A 17,668-nucleotide genomic window follows, 5' to 3' on the forward strand; every position below is an offset into this window, starting at 1 on the left:
GCCACCTCCTGGCGAGGATCCCCAAAGGCACATCTCTTAGGGAGCCGAAGCCATCTCGAGAGAACTTTTTCCAGCCCTTACTGCCCCCTTTCCCTGAAGAAATGAGGTCATCATTTAAGCAGTGAGAATCCCCAGATGGAAGTTTCTGGAAGCCGTAGACCCACTCATTTTTATGGTAATGTAGTGCCCAAGTCTAGGGCACCTGAGGATCCCTCTCACTGCCTACCTGCTGAGGAAATGAAACTGTGAGGTATAGGCCTGGGTCTTCCCCACCCTATCACTACCTTGAAGCTACACTGGACTCCCTGTGGCCAGATCAGCGATGAGCCCCCTTCCTGCCCCCTCCTCCGTGTGTGAGCCGCACCTGCCCCTGTCTAGAAGCCCTTCAAGGTCTACGCCTACTTTTCTGTACTCTTCCTTTGAAAGCAGGCGAAACATCTCCCCTAGTGCGGTACCTTTTCCAGTCTCCGGGATGATGTTAGTGCACCAAGTAGAATTCTTTCTGACAACAGCCTTTGAGCCATCATTTCTCCAAGGGACCATGGGCCACTCATGTTTGTACCCCTCATGTGTGTCTGGCACAAGGAGACGGCTCAGTATATGTGGATGAAACGTCCTTAAACCTGCCTTACAGGACTGTCTTAGAAATACACACAATGAGCAGTGTGTTGGGGGGGCGGTGAGGAAAATATATGGAGGATTAAAACCACACTGAAATTTTGAATGGCGTCATGAAGAGAGAAAAGTAGAGAAAGGCAACAGGGCAGGTCTGGAAGGTGGATAAAGAGGGAGGCAGGAGAGAGAAGGCGCACCCATCGGAGCTCTAACTAGGACCACGGGAGGCATCCCGGCTAGCAGCTGGAGCTGGGGAGGTACAACCCATGTAAATTCCACTTACAACGTTCATGCTAAGAACAGTTTTTGCGTTATAAAAAGAAAAAAAAAAGGAAGAAGGATATGCCACAGACACTGCATGTAGCTTGCAAAGCCTAAATCTTTTTTTTTTTTTTTTTTTTTTTTTTTTTTGCTGTACGCGGGCTTCTCACTGTTGTGGCCTCTCCCGTTGCGGAGCAACAGGCTCCGGACGCGCAGGCTCAGCGGCCATGGCTCACGGGCGCAGCCGCTCCACGGCATGTGGGATCTTCCCGGACCGGGGCACGAACACGTGTCCCCTGCATCGGCAGGCGGACTCCCGACCACTTGCGCCACCAGGGAAGCCCAAGCCTAAATCTTTAGGATCTGTCCCTTTACAGAAACAGTTTCCAGATCCCTAACTTGGGTCTTGCCACGATGGGAATTCAGGTTTGGATTTCTGTTGTGTCATCCATCGCAAAGCTGAGAGAAGAAGGAATCACCGCCACTCATGTAGCAGCCTCAGCTAATGTTGGAAAACAGCATGGTTCCAAGTGCACAACAGTGTGGTTATTTCCAAGTGAGACTCACAAACGTATTAACAGACCCTCTGTTACACTTGACCTTGGGAGATAGCCCCAGAGCACAGATCAATGTCTAGCACACCTCCCGACCCACCTCAGCAACACTTAGCCCCCCCAGAGAGGAGAAGTCGAGAGAGAAAGTGGAGACAAGGTCAAGCATTAAGGAGGTTAGCTCCTAATGGATCAGAAGAGCACTGACTGGCCAGGTTTCTTTGACAGTGATCCTCATGTGACGTCCGCAGCTGACCCTCACCCATGACCGGCTTCCCCATTGGCAGCTGTGCCCCGAAGGTCACGTGTCACTTAGTGCCTGTGACCGAGTTGGGGGTGGCTGATCCCGTCACCATTTTCATGAGGACTCCGCCCCTAGAACGTGAATGTTCAGTGACGCGGGGCAAAATTCAGTGTTGAATAACTGCTGAATTTTCAGATGCATCGGAGACGGAAGGTCAGAATTAGCGAAGGGTTTTACCACAGGGAGCTGGGCTTCCTTCGGGTCCGGGACTGAGTGAACAGGCTTTGCATCATCTTTCATCACATTCAGAGTGGCAGCTCTGATCTAGAAGGAGAGTTTCCTGTGTGCTGAGCTGGAGGCTGCGGCAAGGGGATGTGCTGAGGGCTTAAGGATAAAAGGCATCGGCGCACAATAGACACGTGAATAGAGGGGCCCACTGGGGCCCCGTGTGGCATCATCTGTGCCCTTCAAGGAGAGAGTCCATCGCACAGGGTCTGCCGGCCGAGAACCAAGATTGCCCGATACCCGAGCCTTCGACCACCTGCTTCTGTAATCGTCATTGGAAATTAAGCCTAAATAGATCACTGCCCCCTTTCCTGTTCCTCATGCTTGCTCCGCGTATTCCTGCCAGCTATCCTGGCATGTTCTGAAATATTCTGGAATTATTCTGGAATGGTTTGGAATGTCCTTCCCCCTCCCGCCGCATACTTCTGTCAGGTCTTTCCTCAGTTGCATCTTCTCAATGAGTCTTACCCTGACCCCCACTGCCATTTAAATGTCAGTCCCCACACCTGCTCAGGCACGCTTGGTCCCCTCCCTCCGTTCACACTCTCCTTTTTAGAAAATAGACTCTATACCATCAGCATACCATATAATTTGCTGATTTATTTTGTTTAGGATTTATAGTTTTGGTCCCTCCCACAAAGGCAGGAATAGTCATCTGTTTTGTTCACTGCTGTGTCCCAGACACCCAGAACAGCATTTGGCACATAACAGATGCTAAATAAATAACAGTTTAAATGAATAAGCTGTTTATTTGATAAATAATCATTAAATGAATTCATCCTTTCCCCATCTAGAGGTCAACTGTTCTTGGTTTTATTTTGATTTTTGCTGAACTCTCTCCTGTGAGAGTTTGGTCTCCTGTGCCCAGCAAAGAATATTCTGCACATTCTGTTCACCCAGGCTCTTTTTTTTTTTTTGCCCGTGCTGCATGGCTTGTGGGATCTTAGTTCCCCATCCAGGGATTGAACTCGTGGAAATGAGAGCACCGAGTCCTAACCACTGGACTGCGATGGAATTCCCCACACTGCTTCTGTCAGAGATGAGCATGTGGTTGTAGATGAAGTTTTCCATCAGTCCCTTTTTTTGCCCATTTTTGCCCAGTCTCTGCCCAATTTTGGACCTGGCACACGGTAGGCCCTCAGTAAATTCCCCAAGAGGAATCAGATAGGAGTTTGGGAGTGCCTCCCACTGGGGTGGCTCATCACAGCCCCATAAGCAACTGAGCCCCAAGCCTCTGGGCGAAGCCAGGAGACCAATACACGGAGGAGAGAATAATTTGCGGGCAGAGGGGGGTGTTGATGCTTGAGTCTCGGCGTTCCTTCCGTGCTTGGAAAGGATAGAGGACCGTCTCGGGTTTGACAGTTAGGAAGGGTCTGTCATCCCTGTATTTTCAGCCAAACAGAATTAGCAGAAGTTGCCTTGCCTAGAAACAAAATTAGGAACGGTAAATTATAGTCTTCATTTATTATTCTTTTACAGACTGAATAGTTTTGGCTTCTGTAGACATGCAGAAATTATGTATTTGGGAAAATCACATTCATCATTAATTCTTACCTCTAGCCTTCTCTTCCCACAGGAAAAATGCTAAATATTCTGCTTTAAAAAAAGAAGAAAAAACCATGCTTTCTATTTATAGTACAGCTTCAATTCAAGAGCATTAAATAAATGTTTAAATGTCAAATGTCAACACAATTTTCAAATTTAGTTAAATCAATGGAGGCCTAGTGGTTGATCTTCAATCATGTCAGCATTGGGAATTCAATCTGCCTTGGATTCTAAGTTTACAGAAATTGTCCTTCTGCAATGAGATGAGGATCCATGAAAAAAATTACTGCGCAGGAGTTGTAAGGAAAGCACTAAAATTCTCGAAGCAGACTCATTTTTAATATCATTTTTAAAGGGTTTGTCTTATAATGTTTCAGAAACTTAGAGTAGAAATTTCAGCACCCAAACAGAAACTCTTCCTAATTATACTGGGCACCGTGCCATTGTGAGTATATGGCTTACATTCTTTTAGTCTCTGTCTTTAATATAGTTTCTATCACTGTCTTTAATATAGTTTCTATCACTTTATTTTTAAGAGAGGGGAGGTCTGAGTGCATTCACGTCAGAGACCAAGCAGACTAATAAATGAATTACTAACAAATCACAGAAGTATTTATAGGCTAAGTAAAAAAGGTTTTGTGTTCTTACAAATAGTCATGTCTGTCCTGGAGTCAGGGACTGTCCCTCCACCACTACACAGGGACCTTCATAAAATACCAGACCAGACTGAAAAACCAAACTGTCCCCAGTTCACACTGTATGTTTTCTGATAGAATCAGGACATTTTTTAAACACTCTCCTAGTACCTTTGTTTATAATTATGAATATGTCTCAACGAGAAAATGAAGGCTATGACTATTGCCTGCCATGCCCCTGAAAAGGCTGCAGCAAAGGCCAAAGGATGTGGAATGGATGGGGCCCCAACAGTGCCTTCGATTTCTAGCGAGCAGGTTCCTTGTTCAATGTGATTTAGCATAATTAAATTAAAATAATCAAGCATCAGTATAGCCGTCAGACCTCAACATAATTTTTCAAGGATTTTAATGGATGAACCACATGCTTCTTGCTGACCACAGAACTCTCGGTTTGTGAGAGAAATCTGTTCCACGTGCTTTCCTTGATCTGTTACTGAAATGTTCCTGCATAAAGGGCTTGACCCTGTGAGCAGAAACGTGGTGCAGACGCATAACAATGATCACAATTAGCTGGATGCCAGCCTCTCCCTGGGTTACTGTTCCAGAAATTAGCTTCAGTGCTAGCACAGCCTTTTCACCTGGAGAATCGATAAATCCAAGAGGCTGCAGGACCCCTAGAAAACTAACTACCCTGTGCCCTGCTGGGGACGGAGAAGTGTGCTCTGAGCTTCAGCAAGGACTCTCTCTGGACTGGGTTCCTGAGGCCACACAGCTTCAAGTCTGTTGGGAAAAGAGGGAAAGACTGTCCCCAGGCTGAGGCAGGGGCTTGTGGGTACGGGCAGGAAACTGATGGAGGCAAAAGACAGGCTCCGATCTGCCCGGGGGCAGGTATGTTTAGGTTCCCCTGAGATATTGGGCCTGGCTGGGACATAGGGTGCGTGGAGGTGGGGTGCGCAGAACAGACACCTGCAGAGGAAGGCAGGACACAGAGAGGGGCAAAGTTAGTGTGAGGGGCGAGAAGTTTGAAGCTTGAGCTGGGCCCATGTCCCCTTTAAAGAGGTAAAGTGAAGACCAGAATTAATGTTTAGGAACAAAATTGACACCTGGGCCAGGCGTAGATGCTGGTCTGGAGCAGGGTATCAGGGGCAGAGGCTATGTCCCCAGTGAGGAGAGAGACAGGGAGAGCAGAGAGCAGAGACGTTGAGAGTCGATTTCAGGGAGGGCTGCGCTAGACTGCAGAGGCAGTGTGGGCAGAAGGGAGCAGCCTGCTGACCTGACTCTCTCCCTGGTTCCTGTAAACATTTCCAGCAGCTGAGCAGACGCCTCAGTACAATGTCCCCACTTCCCTTCAAATTCATACTTCTCAATGTAATGAATCGTCTTTTCTGGAAATTCGGCTTCCTCTCTTGCACCCTCATGTTACCATTCCTCCCCAGTCCCACCAGCCCCGACAGTGGAATTGCCCCCCACCTTTCTTCCTTCGTGTGGGGGAGCAGCCCTCAGGTTTTATTACTCTACTTAGTAACAATTCCAGCATCCGCTGCTTCTCTCCCGTGGTCACTGTTTATCCCCAATCCACCCAGCAACGTTTCTCCTGCAGCCATCAGTGGTCTTGTAAAGCCCCGCAATGGGACCGCTGGCTGCATTGCACAGTATCCTCATCGGTGAAATCCCCCCCGCCGGTGGGTCAGTGCCCTCACATGCAGGGCACACTCTTTTGCACAGGCCACTGCAACAATGCAGGCCTCTACCGCGTTCCTGGTGCCCTCTACTCTCCCCTGACTTTGGCCCTTAGGATTCTGGTGAAAAGAGAGACTATCAGATTTGAACCTGCTCCTGCAAGCAGCGAGCATACCTGTGTCTTCGCTCACCTTGCTTCCCTCCCCAGTACATCTGCCGAAGCTCCTTCTTGCTTCCTCTTTCTCCCATCCCAGCGGCTCTGGCCTCTACGCCCCCCTCTCCCCACCACCTCCCCTCCTGCTTCTGTCCTCTCGCTTCTCTGCTGGGACATTGTCCCTTCGAGTGTAACTTTTCTTTTGGCTGTTTCTCCAACTCCCCCCGTAAAAACACCCAGTGAGAATAATAATCATCATTACTGCTTATGTGTTCTGAGCACACTGTTTTCATAACAATCCTGACATAAGTTGTATTGTCCCATTATACAGAGAAGGAAACTGAGGCACAGAAAAATGAAGTAACCTGGAAAAAAACACCCAGCTACTAAGCGAGGGAGCAAGAATTTGAACTCAGGCAGAAAGACTCAAACAGCCACCAGCTTAGCAACTGCACTGTGGTGTCACTCAAAACTTCTTTCTCTGACAAACAGAAAACATGTTTCCCTTGCTCTCGCATCTCCCCTAAAACAACCCTTCTCTTTCCCCTTCCTCTCACTTCCAAACCCTTCAGGTTGATTTCTGTTCGCCATTCCTGATTTCTCATCTCCAGTCCTCCTGGCATCTCCACATCCACAGAAATGGCCCTTTTGTAGCTCAGCAGGGATTGAAAAACTGTTCTTCGGACAATATGTGATCACCCAATGGGGTCTCTCCCTGCTGACCCCTGGGTTACTGTCTGCTTCCATTTCTCCGAAGACACTTGCGTATGTGCTGTGTTGTATCCACATCTTCCTCTCTGTGTGCTCAGCCCGGTGTTCCGATTAGATTACAGACTCTTGCTGGAGAAGGTTGTCTCCTCTCTCTAAGTTCCATGCTGTGTACGTAGTACAGGGTACATCCCTAGTACCTAGTGTTTGACTGTCCCTGGGAGGTTAAGTGGCCCCCCTGCAACCACTGGAAATAGTTTGGAGTGAGTTGCATGCTTTGTTCTACTCTTCCACTGTGTCTGTCCTCTGTGGCTGCAGCCCCAGGTTAATAAGAGTTTCCCATTGGAAAGTGTGGAGAACTAAAGCCATCAAAGAGACTCAGAAGCCTTTTTCTCTTCCCTAAGTAGTTCTGAGCATCCTGAGGGGCCCCAATGCACGTCACTAAACAAAACTTCCAAAGGAAGGAGAGGGGTCTTCAGCAGCCACTATAGAGTTTTATCAAAGAAATGTTGTTTTACAATTTCCTGTTTTACGGGTCTATTAACTTGAGAAGTTTATTCATCAAGTTGTCAAGGACAAGGTGAGGAAGAATACGAAATCTATTTTTTCTAGGAGCGAGTGAGCACGAGGTAAACGTTGTACGCAGTGACTCTGCAAAATTGGTTTTCCCACTAAAGCTGCTGTGACCTGTCTTCTGGGCCTGCGTATTACTGTGTGGGTTCCTATTCGCTCTGGAACCCGTCTCTAACCGGTCTGTGGGTTTTGGTCTTTACAGCTCCCGACGGCCCACCTCAGGAAGTTCGCCTGGAACCCATCTCATCCCAGAGCATCAGGGTCACCTGGAAGGTAAACTCAGCAAACACTTGTCTTCTTGGCACTTTTTCCATGGAGGGTGGAGAGTACTTCACTCATGTTAAGTGTTATGATGCCAAGGCATCATGCCTTGTGATGCCTTTTTTTTTTTTCTTTTGTGGTACACGGGCCTCTCGCTGTTGTGGCCTCTCCCGTTGCGGAGCACAGGCTCCGGACGCGCAGGCTCAGCGGCCATGGCTCACGGGCCCAGCCGCTCCGCGGCACGTGGGATCTTCCTGGACCGGGGCACGAACCCGCGTCCCCTGCATCGGCAGGCGGACTCTCAACCATTGCGCTGCCAGGGAAGCCCGTCTTTTTTTTAAATTTTTATTTTCTATTGAGTATGGTTGATTTACAATGTTGTGTTAGTTTCAGGTGTACAGAAAATTTATACATATGAAACTTTTATGTGGCAGAGTTAGATTAAAAGCCCTTTTATTAAAACCCAGTATTTGTATCCACATTTGAATACATTTATAGCAACTTCTGTATCTACAGAGAGTGAAGTTTGGGGGCCTTGTTTTTAGTCTTTGAATCGTGATTGTGTCCTAAGCGCTGCTCTCCACTCGCAAATCGGGAAACGGATGTGCATGACCGCACTTGTTCATTCATCCCAGTGGAAACTTTTCCTAATTGCTTTTCCTAAATGGCAAATCATGGTGTGGTAGACAGCCCACCAAGTGGCAGGGAGAACAGAGGTCCTTGCTGTGCCCCTAGCTAGCGGTGGCCTCACACACACCCAGGGAACGGGGGCGGCGCTGGGCCAGCTGCCATCCCAGGCAGTGGTCCCTCCAGCATGGCCAGCGGATGCAGACTGGCTGCTGGTGAGCTGAGGGCTCATTGCCAGCCGCTGGGAGAGAAAGCGTGAGGCACAATGCAAACAGGCACACCATTCAGCATGCTGGTTCCTCCGGCAGACATGTTTTTCTTAGCAAAACTTCCTCAGTGAAGGAAACGGTGTTGATTGATTTTCTGGCCCAAGCTCATCCCAAACCAGCACACTAGGCAGGGCTGCCTCAGAGATCTTGAAGTCACTGACGTGGTGGGTGAACCTGCTTGAGAATTAGTCACCCCTTCATGTGGTCTTGGACCCGACTGCCCAAATTCCATTTTATCTAGAATGCTGTTCCTGGGTCAGAACGTCTGCAGAGTTGCACTTACTCTTCCACTTCTGGGTTTCTCTCATCACACATGTTCTCTTCTTACCTCCTTCCTTGCCATTTTTTCTGTGTTCTCACTCAGAGAGGAAGGTAAGTGCCACAGTGAGGTCTTCAAACTGCCCACCTCTCGGTCCCATTAAAAACCTCATTCGTTGCACCACTTGTTGGGTTTTTTCCTTCTAGCATCAGCTCTTTCATAAAATGACAAGCTTCTATAACAAAAAAAAAAAAAAAAAAGGATTTTCAAGGTTGGGGTGGACATCACCTTGGGTGTTAACACACAGTAGGGCAGCAAGCCCCTTTGTGCTGTCTTTTTACAGCCCGGCCACTGAGCTGTGATTCCAGCGGGCAACACACCGCAACTGTTCAGCTGCTCAGACAGGGCAGGCCGAGCCAGGTGGGGAGGGGGCCATTCGTCTTTGTGAGCACATCCGCCAGCTGTGAGCATCACACATTGCGCGATAAAAGGCACTCAGCAAGCCACAGCCCCACACGCAGCCCAGCCACTGGGCAAATGGAATGCTGACTCACTCTGTCTTGTGTTAAAGACTGGGAAGTTTCCTCCACCAGCCCTCCGCATTCTCTTGCCTTTTGCCACTGAAAAGCTATTACGGTGGCCCCTAGAGCTTTCTGTATCCTGCAGGAGAGAGGTGTCTGTCCCCAGAGCTCTTATAACTAAAAATAGAAACTTCAGAGGCGTTAAAAGCCATTGCATCCTTTCTGTCTCCGTAGAAAAGCAGCAGGAAAAGTCATAGGTTGCAGTTAAATTTCTTCTGAATGTCAAAAGGATGAACAAGTCGTGGGCTATTGAAAGGAGGCCTCACCTCCACTAGACTGTGAACTGGTTTTGCCGTCCTATTCACGGAACCATGATTTCTCACAGGGTAGCAGGCTGCAGAAAAGGATGTGGGTACCACTGAGTGGAGTAGGGGCTGCCCATTGATTGGCTGTCATTTCACACTGGCCTGATTGCGTCATGAAAGTGTGTCACTGATTCAACCAAACTGTATGCGAGTCTAGGTAATCCAAAGTATGATATGTTACCTAAAATATGCCTTTATTTTATGGCTTTAAAGTCCCAGATTTACATTTTGTGTAAAGAGGCTAATAGGAAAGGAGGAGAAAGAAGTAAAGAAAGAGGAAGAAATTGTGTTAGCCCCAGGAGGGGGCCACACGTCTGTCAGCCAGGATGGAAACATTGGGGGGACTGAGGCAGAAACTCATTGAGGGTCACAAGAAAACTCATCAGAAGTAAAAGATGTGCTCAGTGAAGAGACATGAGATAGAGGGAAGAGCAGCTCCGGGCTTTGGGTGGGAATACAGCCATTTAGACATTAAACCTCTTAAAGGTCAGGGGCAGCTTGGGGGACATTCCATAACATCAGAGACAGAAGTTAAATGTGTTTAATTATCCCTGTACAAGCAACACTTTTGTAACATACACCTTCTATTGAACGAAATTAACAACTTTTCCTGCTTAACTTGGTTATTTCTTTCACCAAAGAAAAGTTTCAAGTGTTTAAATTTTCAAGTCCGCTAGAGGTGACACATGCCTTACTGGCTATAGACCAAACCCCAGAGGACAGCCCAGCCACCAGCATCAGGCTGCAGCATCCTGTCTCAGGTTTACCACCCTCTCCTCCCCCAGTTCTAGGGGACCCTGCTGTCCTCTTCTCTCCTCAACTGTCATTGCTGCTCTCAATGTTTGTAGCATCCCCTCTCCACCCCCCACCTGTCCCGTCCTGCTTACTCAGTGCTCTGGTCCAGCCTGACTCCCTCGGTGAAGATGTGTAAATCTCCAAATTAATTGTTCGGCCCTTTGTGTTACCCGTGATTCTGGGAGATAGCTCCATGAGATCCCTGTCACACGCTTTCTACGGTCCATTTTGTCGCATCTCCTCTGCTGTTTTGTGAGCTCCTTGGAGGCAGGGAGGGTCTTATTTATCCTTGGTCCTCGTGGCTGGCAGGTCTGTATGAATGAATGAATGAATGAGTGCATATGTGAATAACAAGTGCTTATGTCGCGCTAGCCTCTGGAGCACATGTCTTTCAGAAACTGCTGTGGAGAAGGCCCCCTAGCTTTTAGGATCTCCCAAAACCAGGCTGTAAGATGGCGAGAGTCTAATTCATGCTACAGTACAATACTCCGGAGCGTACAGTGGTGGACCACTGTACCCAGCTAGACCAGCCATTCTGCATGTGGGTTTCTACTCTAATTGATTGCAAAATAAATGGTAGTAATGATCCAGTAAAAGTGTGATACATTTTAGAGGAAATGGGCATCCGAACATCACTTAAATATAAGCCCACAGGAAGATGCCCAAGAACCGAGACCATATTAACTTGTCTATATTATGGAAGATGAAGACTTAGAAAGGGCTTTTCCATAATTTTACATATTTTGAGTTACTTAAAGTTGCTAAGCAGTGCCTTAACAAGAACTCAAGAGATAAAGTAAGAGTTCTAAGTAAAATAAAAATTAGGTAAATGATAATAAAAGTTCAATTCCTAGCTCTCTTTCCACACCCCTTGAAAAACAGAAAGTTTGCACAAGCCTTTTGCATAAGTAAATACAATTTACTGCATGTTTCTGCGGGGGTTATTCAAAATCAGAAAGAATATTGAAGGCTACGGATTACTGATAACCACGTATTTAATCAAGTACCTGAAAACTGTAAAACTAAATGAGAATTCTTCGGTTTTTCAGAAAATTCAGATTTTAGTCTGTCGCCTAAGTATAAAAACACTGACAGAACGAACCAGTCTCTTTTGACAGTCCCTGTCACCTTCTCTTCTGGTCAGTCTCAGAATCAACCGATCCCATTTTATGCAAATTGAGGACAGTTTGAAGGCTATTTACATATGCTCATTAAATAAAACTTTCAGAGTTTGGAATATTAAATAAAACTTTCAGAGTTTGGAATATTTCATGACTATAGATATCGCAAAACATTTACCCAGAGAATGCAATTTAAGGCAGAGACTTTTTTTCCTATTGACTAAATGTTTTGTTTTGTTTTGTTTTGTTTTGAAATCTTTTAGATTTTTGAAATCTTTTAGAGCCATAGGCTATCCTGAAAATATGAAATTGTCAACTGCTTAAATATTGCATTGCTGAAAACAAACTGACTCCGGATAAAAATCCTGAGAATGATTTTGCCACTTTCCTGCCCTTCAGTATCATCCTCTCTGACTGAGATTTTATTTAGAATGAATAACATTGCAGAAGACACATGATTTCCATAAAATATGAATACTGGGTATTTGGGGATTTAATTAAATTTTAGAAATCTAAAGGATACTTTTAACTAGAGCACCACACCTCCACAATCCCCAATAATTCCAAGTAATTGAGGCATCATTACAATCTAGTGTATGTTTCAGAGAAGAGCTCTTACAATGGGAAAATGGCTTAGTCATTTAAAAACAAAACTGCCTTATTGCCAGTGATCTTCATAGCAATGATTTAATAAACGGCAGACGCCACTTCTACATCCAAATCCCTCTTCCTCCAGGGAAAGGAATACCCCACTGGAAAGGAGCACCTTCTAGCACTGGTATTTCCAGGCTGGGATTCCTGGGAAACCTGTCTTCCTGAGCATTTGCTCTCTGCCAGGCTCTCTGCTCAATTCCTACATGCATTATACTGTTGGATCTGTGTGCTGGGTATACCCAGTTCTGTACAACCTCCTCGGGTTGCAGGGGTTTGCCCAAGATCTGAGGGCTCGTGACTGTCAAAGGACCCCTACCTACCTTGGCAATCTGACTTTGCCTGCCAGGCTTCGAAGCAATCGATGAGCTAAAGTACGTTGAATGACGATATTGCACTTGTACATTGAAAGGTTCAACAACTATTATTTCCTCTTCCAACTCCTTCCAGCCTCATGTTATAAATGTTACCCAACCCCACGAAGGTTAAAGAAAATAGGTAACCTGTACATTTTACCTGCTACCACTTTCTTTCCAAATTGTAAACTTAACCTTAGCATAACTGGAGTAGTAAGTCGACATCTTTCTTTCCTAAGTCAGTTGAAATTCAAAAGGGTTGCCTTGAAATTAATTTTACTTAATTTTTAAACTCTTGCTTAATCCTTAGGCTATGAAAAAATTACAAAATTTACATTTCTTTTATGAACTAATCAATTGGTTCTAGAGTTAGATTTTCTGCAGTTTTATTAAGAATCCTGATGACTAGTATGCCTGACAAATAGATAAGGAACTGTCAGCCCTTCTCATATTAACAAGTCTTACCTCTTTCCCCTACAGTGAGAGAAGAAAAATCCAAACTGACTTCAAAACTTCTTGGTCATCCACGGGGAGTAGGATTATTCTCTCTTAACTTCTTACAGTTGACTAGACTGTAAGCTCTATGAGGGTAGAGGGCATATTTTGTTTGTTTGTTATATTCTCAGTAGAAGTGCAGTCAATATTTGTTAAATAAATACATGGACCACTCATTGTTCACCTTCATGTTAAAATATGCATATAAAGAGGGGTACCTTTCCTTTGGAAACCTCTGGACACCTTAAAAAGCCCTACATGACTATATTACCATCTTACTTTTTTGCACATGTATAAAATATACAGATCCCTTTCATAAAACCATTCATTTCTTATTTGCTTCTTTGGAATATGTTCTGCCTCTCTCCGCACCTCTCCATCAGATTAGCCCTTTTGGTTTAGCCATGTAATTGGCCTTTTCCTAGGACCCCAGTTCTCTGTCCCAGAGCAGAGCTGCCAATCTGCCTGCTCTAAAGGTCCTGGCTGGCCTCCCAACATAAGCAGGCAGTCCTCTTAGTTCCCAGCCTCAAAGGGCAGCAAGAAGATGCTGGCCAGCTTTCCAAAGGCTGCTGAGCCACCAAGAGTGTGGGATGCAAGCTCACACCTGGGCATTCTGGGAAGACAAGTTAACTGAGACTCAGCCTAGAAGGGTTGTCTCCGTTCCATCCCAGGGAAAAGGCTGGACCTCTCAGCTAATTCACCCTGACAAGACATAAATTGACCTTCAGCTAAGAACTCAGAGCAAGGCCAGCTCCATTCATCAGCCTGCAGTCCTTTCAGATGGTTTCTCCTGAAAGCTTCACATGGAGCCTGGATGAACCTGGCATAATACAAGATACCTGAGGACAGACACTTTCCCTATTCTGTTTTAGAACAGTTAGGTTATAAACAAGTTATGAACTGCAAGCAGCTATAGGCCAATAAAATGGACAACCTGGAAGAAATGGACAAATTCTTAGAAAAGCACAACCTTCTGAGACTGAACCAGGAAGAAATAGAAAATATAAACAGACCAATCACAAGCACTGAAATTGAAATTGTGATTAGAAATCTTCCAGAAAACAAAAGCCCAAGACCAGATGGACTCACAGGTGAATTCTATCAAACATTTAGAGAAGAGCTAACACCTATCCTTCTCAAACTCTTCCAAAATATAGCAGAGGGAGGAACACTCCCAAACTCATTCTACGAGGCCACCATCACCCTGATACCAAAACCACACAAAGATGTCACAAAAAAAGAAAATTACAGGCCAATATCACTGATGAACATAGATGCAAAAATCTTCAACAAAATACTAGCAAACAGAATCCAACAGCACATTAAAAGGAACATACACCATGATTAAGTAGGGTTTATCCCAGGAATGCAAGGATTCTTCAATATATGCAAACCAATCAATGTGATACACCATATTAACAAATTGAAGGAGAAAAAACATATGATAATCTCAATAGATATAAAAAAAGCTTTCAACAAGATTCAACACCCATTTATGATAAAAACTCTCCAGAAAGTAGGCATAGGGAGACTTAGCTCAACATAATAAAGGCCATATATGACAAACCCACAGCCAACATCATTCTCAATGGTGAAAAACTGAAACCATTTCCTCTAAGATCAGGAACAAGACAAGGTTGCCCACTCTCACCACTCTTAATTAAACATAGTTTTGGAAGTTTTAGCCACAGCAATCAGAGAAGAAAAAGAAAAGGAATGCAAATCAGAAAAGAAGAAGTAAAACTGCCACTGTTTGCAGATGACATGATACTATACATAGAGAACCCTAAAGATGCTACCAGAAAACTACTAGAGCTAATCAATGAATTTGGTAAAGCAGCAGGATTCAAAATTAATGCACAGAAATCTCTTGCATTCCTATACACTAATGATGAAAAATCTGAAAGAGAAATTAAGGAAACACTCCCATTTACCACTGCAACAAAAAGAATAAAATACCTAGGAATATACCTACCTAAGGAGACAAAAGACCTATATGCAGAAAACTATAAGACACTGATGAAAGAAATTAAAGATGATAGAAACAGATGGAGAGATATACCATGTTCTTGGATTGGAAGAATCAACATTGTGAAAATGACTCTACTACCCAAAGCAATCTACAGATTCAATGCAATCCCTCTCAAACTACTAATGGCATTTTTCACAGAACTAGAACAAAAAACTTCACAATTTGTATGGAAACACAAAAGACCCCAAATAGCCAAAGCTATCTTGAGAAACAAAAACGGAGCTGGAGGCATCAGGCTCCCAGACTTCAGACTATATTACAGAGCTACAGTAATCAAGACAGTATGGTACTGGCACAAAAAGAGAAATATAGATCAATGGAACAGGATAGAAAGCCCAGAGATAAACCCATGCACATATGGTCACCTTATCTTTGATAAAGGAGAGAAGGACATACAATATTGTATAATTGTATACAATATTATATAATACAATATTATATAATATACAACGGAGAAAAGACAGCCTCTTCAGTAAGTGGTGCTGGGAAAACTGGACAGCTACATGTAAAAGAATGAAATTAGAACACTCTCTAACACCATACACAAAAATAAACTAAAATGGATTAAAGTCCTAAATGTAATGCCAGACACTATAAAACTGTTAGAGGAAAACATAGGCAGAACACTCTATGACATAAATCACAGCAAAATCCTTTTTGACTCACCTCCTAGAGAAATGGAAATAAAAACAAAAATAAACAAATGGGACCTAATGAAACTTAAAAGCTTTTGCACAGCAAAGGAAAACATAAACAAGACAAAAAGACAATGCTCGGAATGGAAGAAAATATTTTCAAACAAAGCAACTGACAAAGGATTAATCCCCAAAATATACAAGCAGCTCATGCAGCTCAATATCAAAAAAACAAACAACCCAATCCAAAAATGGGCAGAAGACCTAAATAGACATCTCTCCAAAGAAGATATACAGACTGCCAACAAACACATGAAAGGATGCTCAACATCACTAATCATTAGAGAAATGCAAATCAAAACTACAATGAGGTATCCACTCACACAGGTTAGAATGGCCATCATCAAAAAATCTAAAAACAATAAATGCTGGAGAGGGTGTGGAGAAAAGGGAACCCTCTTGCACTGTTGGTGGGAAATTGATACAGCCACTATGGAGAACCGTATGGAGGTTCCTTAGAAAACTAAAAATAAAACTACCATATGACCCAGCAATCCCACTACTGGGCATATACCCTGAGAAAACCATAATTCAAAGAGTCATGTACCACAATGTTCATTGCAGTACTATTTACAACAGCCAGGGCATGGAAGCAACCTAAGTGTCCATTGACAGATGAATGGGTAAAGAAGATGTGGCACATATATACAATGGAACATTACTCAGCCATAAAAAGAAATGGAATTGAGTTATTTGTAGTGAGGTGGATGGACCTACAGTCTGTCATACAGAGTGAAGTAAGTGAGAAAGAGAAAAACAAATACCATATGCTAACACATATATATGGAATCTAAAAAGAAAACATGATTTGGAATAACCTAGGGGCAGGGCAGGAATAAAGACGCAGACGTAGAGAATAGCCTTGAGGATGGGGGAGGGGGAAGGGTAAGCTGGGACAAAGTGAGAGAATGGCATTGACATATATACACTACCAAATGTAAAGTAGCTAGTGGGAAGCAGCAGCATAGCACAGGGAGATCAGCTAGGTGCTTTGTGACCACCTAGAGGGGTGGGATAGGGAGTGTGGGAGGGAGATGCAAGAGGGAGGGCATAGGGGGATATATGTATAGGGATAGCTGATTCACTTTGTTATACAGCAGAAACTAACACAACATTGCAAAGCAATTATACTTCAATAAAGATGTTAAATAAATAAATAAACAAGTTATGAACTGTTAGGTTACAATAAGTTAGGAGGTAAGGATGGTATTTTTGACTTGACTGATGGAACGTATTATCAGAAATGCAAACAAGAATAGTGAGTAGGAATCATGAGTTTGGAACTAAAAGAGCATTTTGGACATTTACTGGTGACCAGCCATAGGTCTTTATTTAGTACATGAACACCACATCTAACAAGTGGATTGGCTTCTAAAGTTGGGACATTAAGGTAAAAATTGCTTATGGTCAGGATAATATTAAAATTTATTTAATTGTCTATTGACAATTACACTATGCATACTTTAGCCATGAAAATTTAGTGTCATACATTTATGAATATATAACACTTGCAGTGAAAATAAAGAGTATATGAAAAGTATAACTTGACAGTATTTCATTGCATTGCATAAAGTAGGATTAGCATAATTTAAATGCATCTACAGCAAGTAAATTACATATAATAAGGATACTCTGATACAGGACAGAAAGTGCTGGATTAGACTTCAACATAACTAGATAATACTCTCCCCTCTACATTCAGTAAAAATGATCTTGAGCAAGTAACTTGGTTTGTCATTGCTGAAGCTCGAATCCTTCCACTAGGTCCGATCTGAGTGTCCTTTTCATTAAGTCACAGACAAACAGTAACCATCGTAACAACATAGCCTTGTCTGTACTCATCTCCCAGCACTGTCTTGACAGCCACGGAGGATGGAGACTGGGAAAGCATTTTAGGATATGAGTTTGGTTCAGTGCGTAACAGCCCCGATTCTTCTCTCTACCCTGGATGCTGGCCCCTCTGATGGCTC

The 17,668-nt window shown here is 44.1% G+C and overlaps 1 protein-coding gene across 2 annotated transcripts in view; it reads left to right on the top strand.

Annotated features, from left to right (window-relative positions):
• DSCAM (DS cell adhesion molecule) overlaps positions 1-17,668 on the top strand; it is a gene marked incomplete at both ends in the record, with an annotated part of 750,196 nt that overhangs the window by 613,686 nt on the left and 118,842 nt on the right. For both annotated transcript variants that reach the window (XM_082839812.1, XM_082839811.1), the window contains one exon: positions 7,454-7,524. In XM_082839812.1, the coding sequence (XP_082695938.1) occupies positions 7,454-7,524 (71 nt within the window). The remainder of the gene's footprint in view (positions 1-7,453; positions 7,525-17,668) is intronic.

The sequence above is a fragment of the Leucopleurus acutus genome (assembly GCF_964270905.1).
Source record: "Leucopleurus acutus genome assembly, chromosome: 5".
NCBI classification, from domain to species: domain Eukaryota; kingdom Metazoa; phylum Chordata; class Mammalia; order Artiodactyla; family Delphinidae; genus Leucopleurus; species Leucopleurus acutus.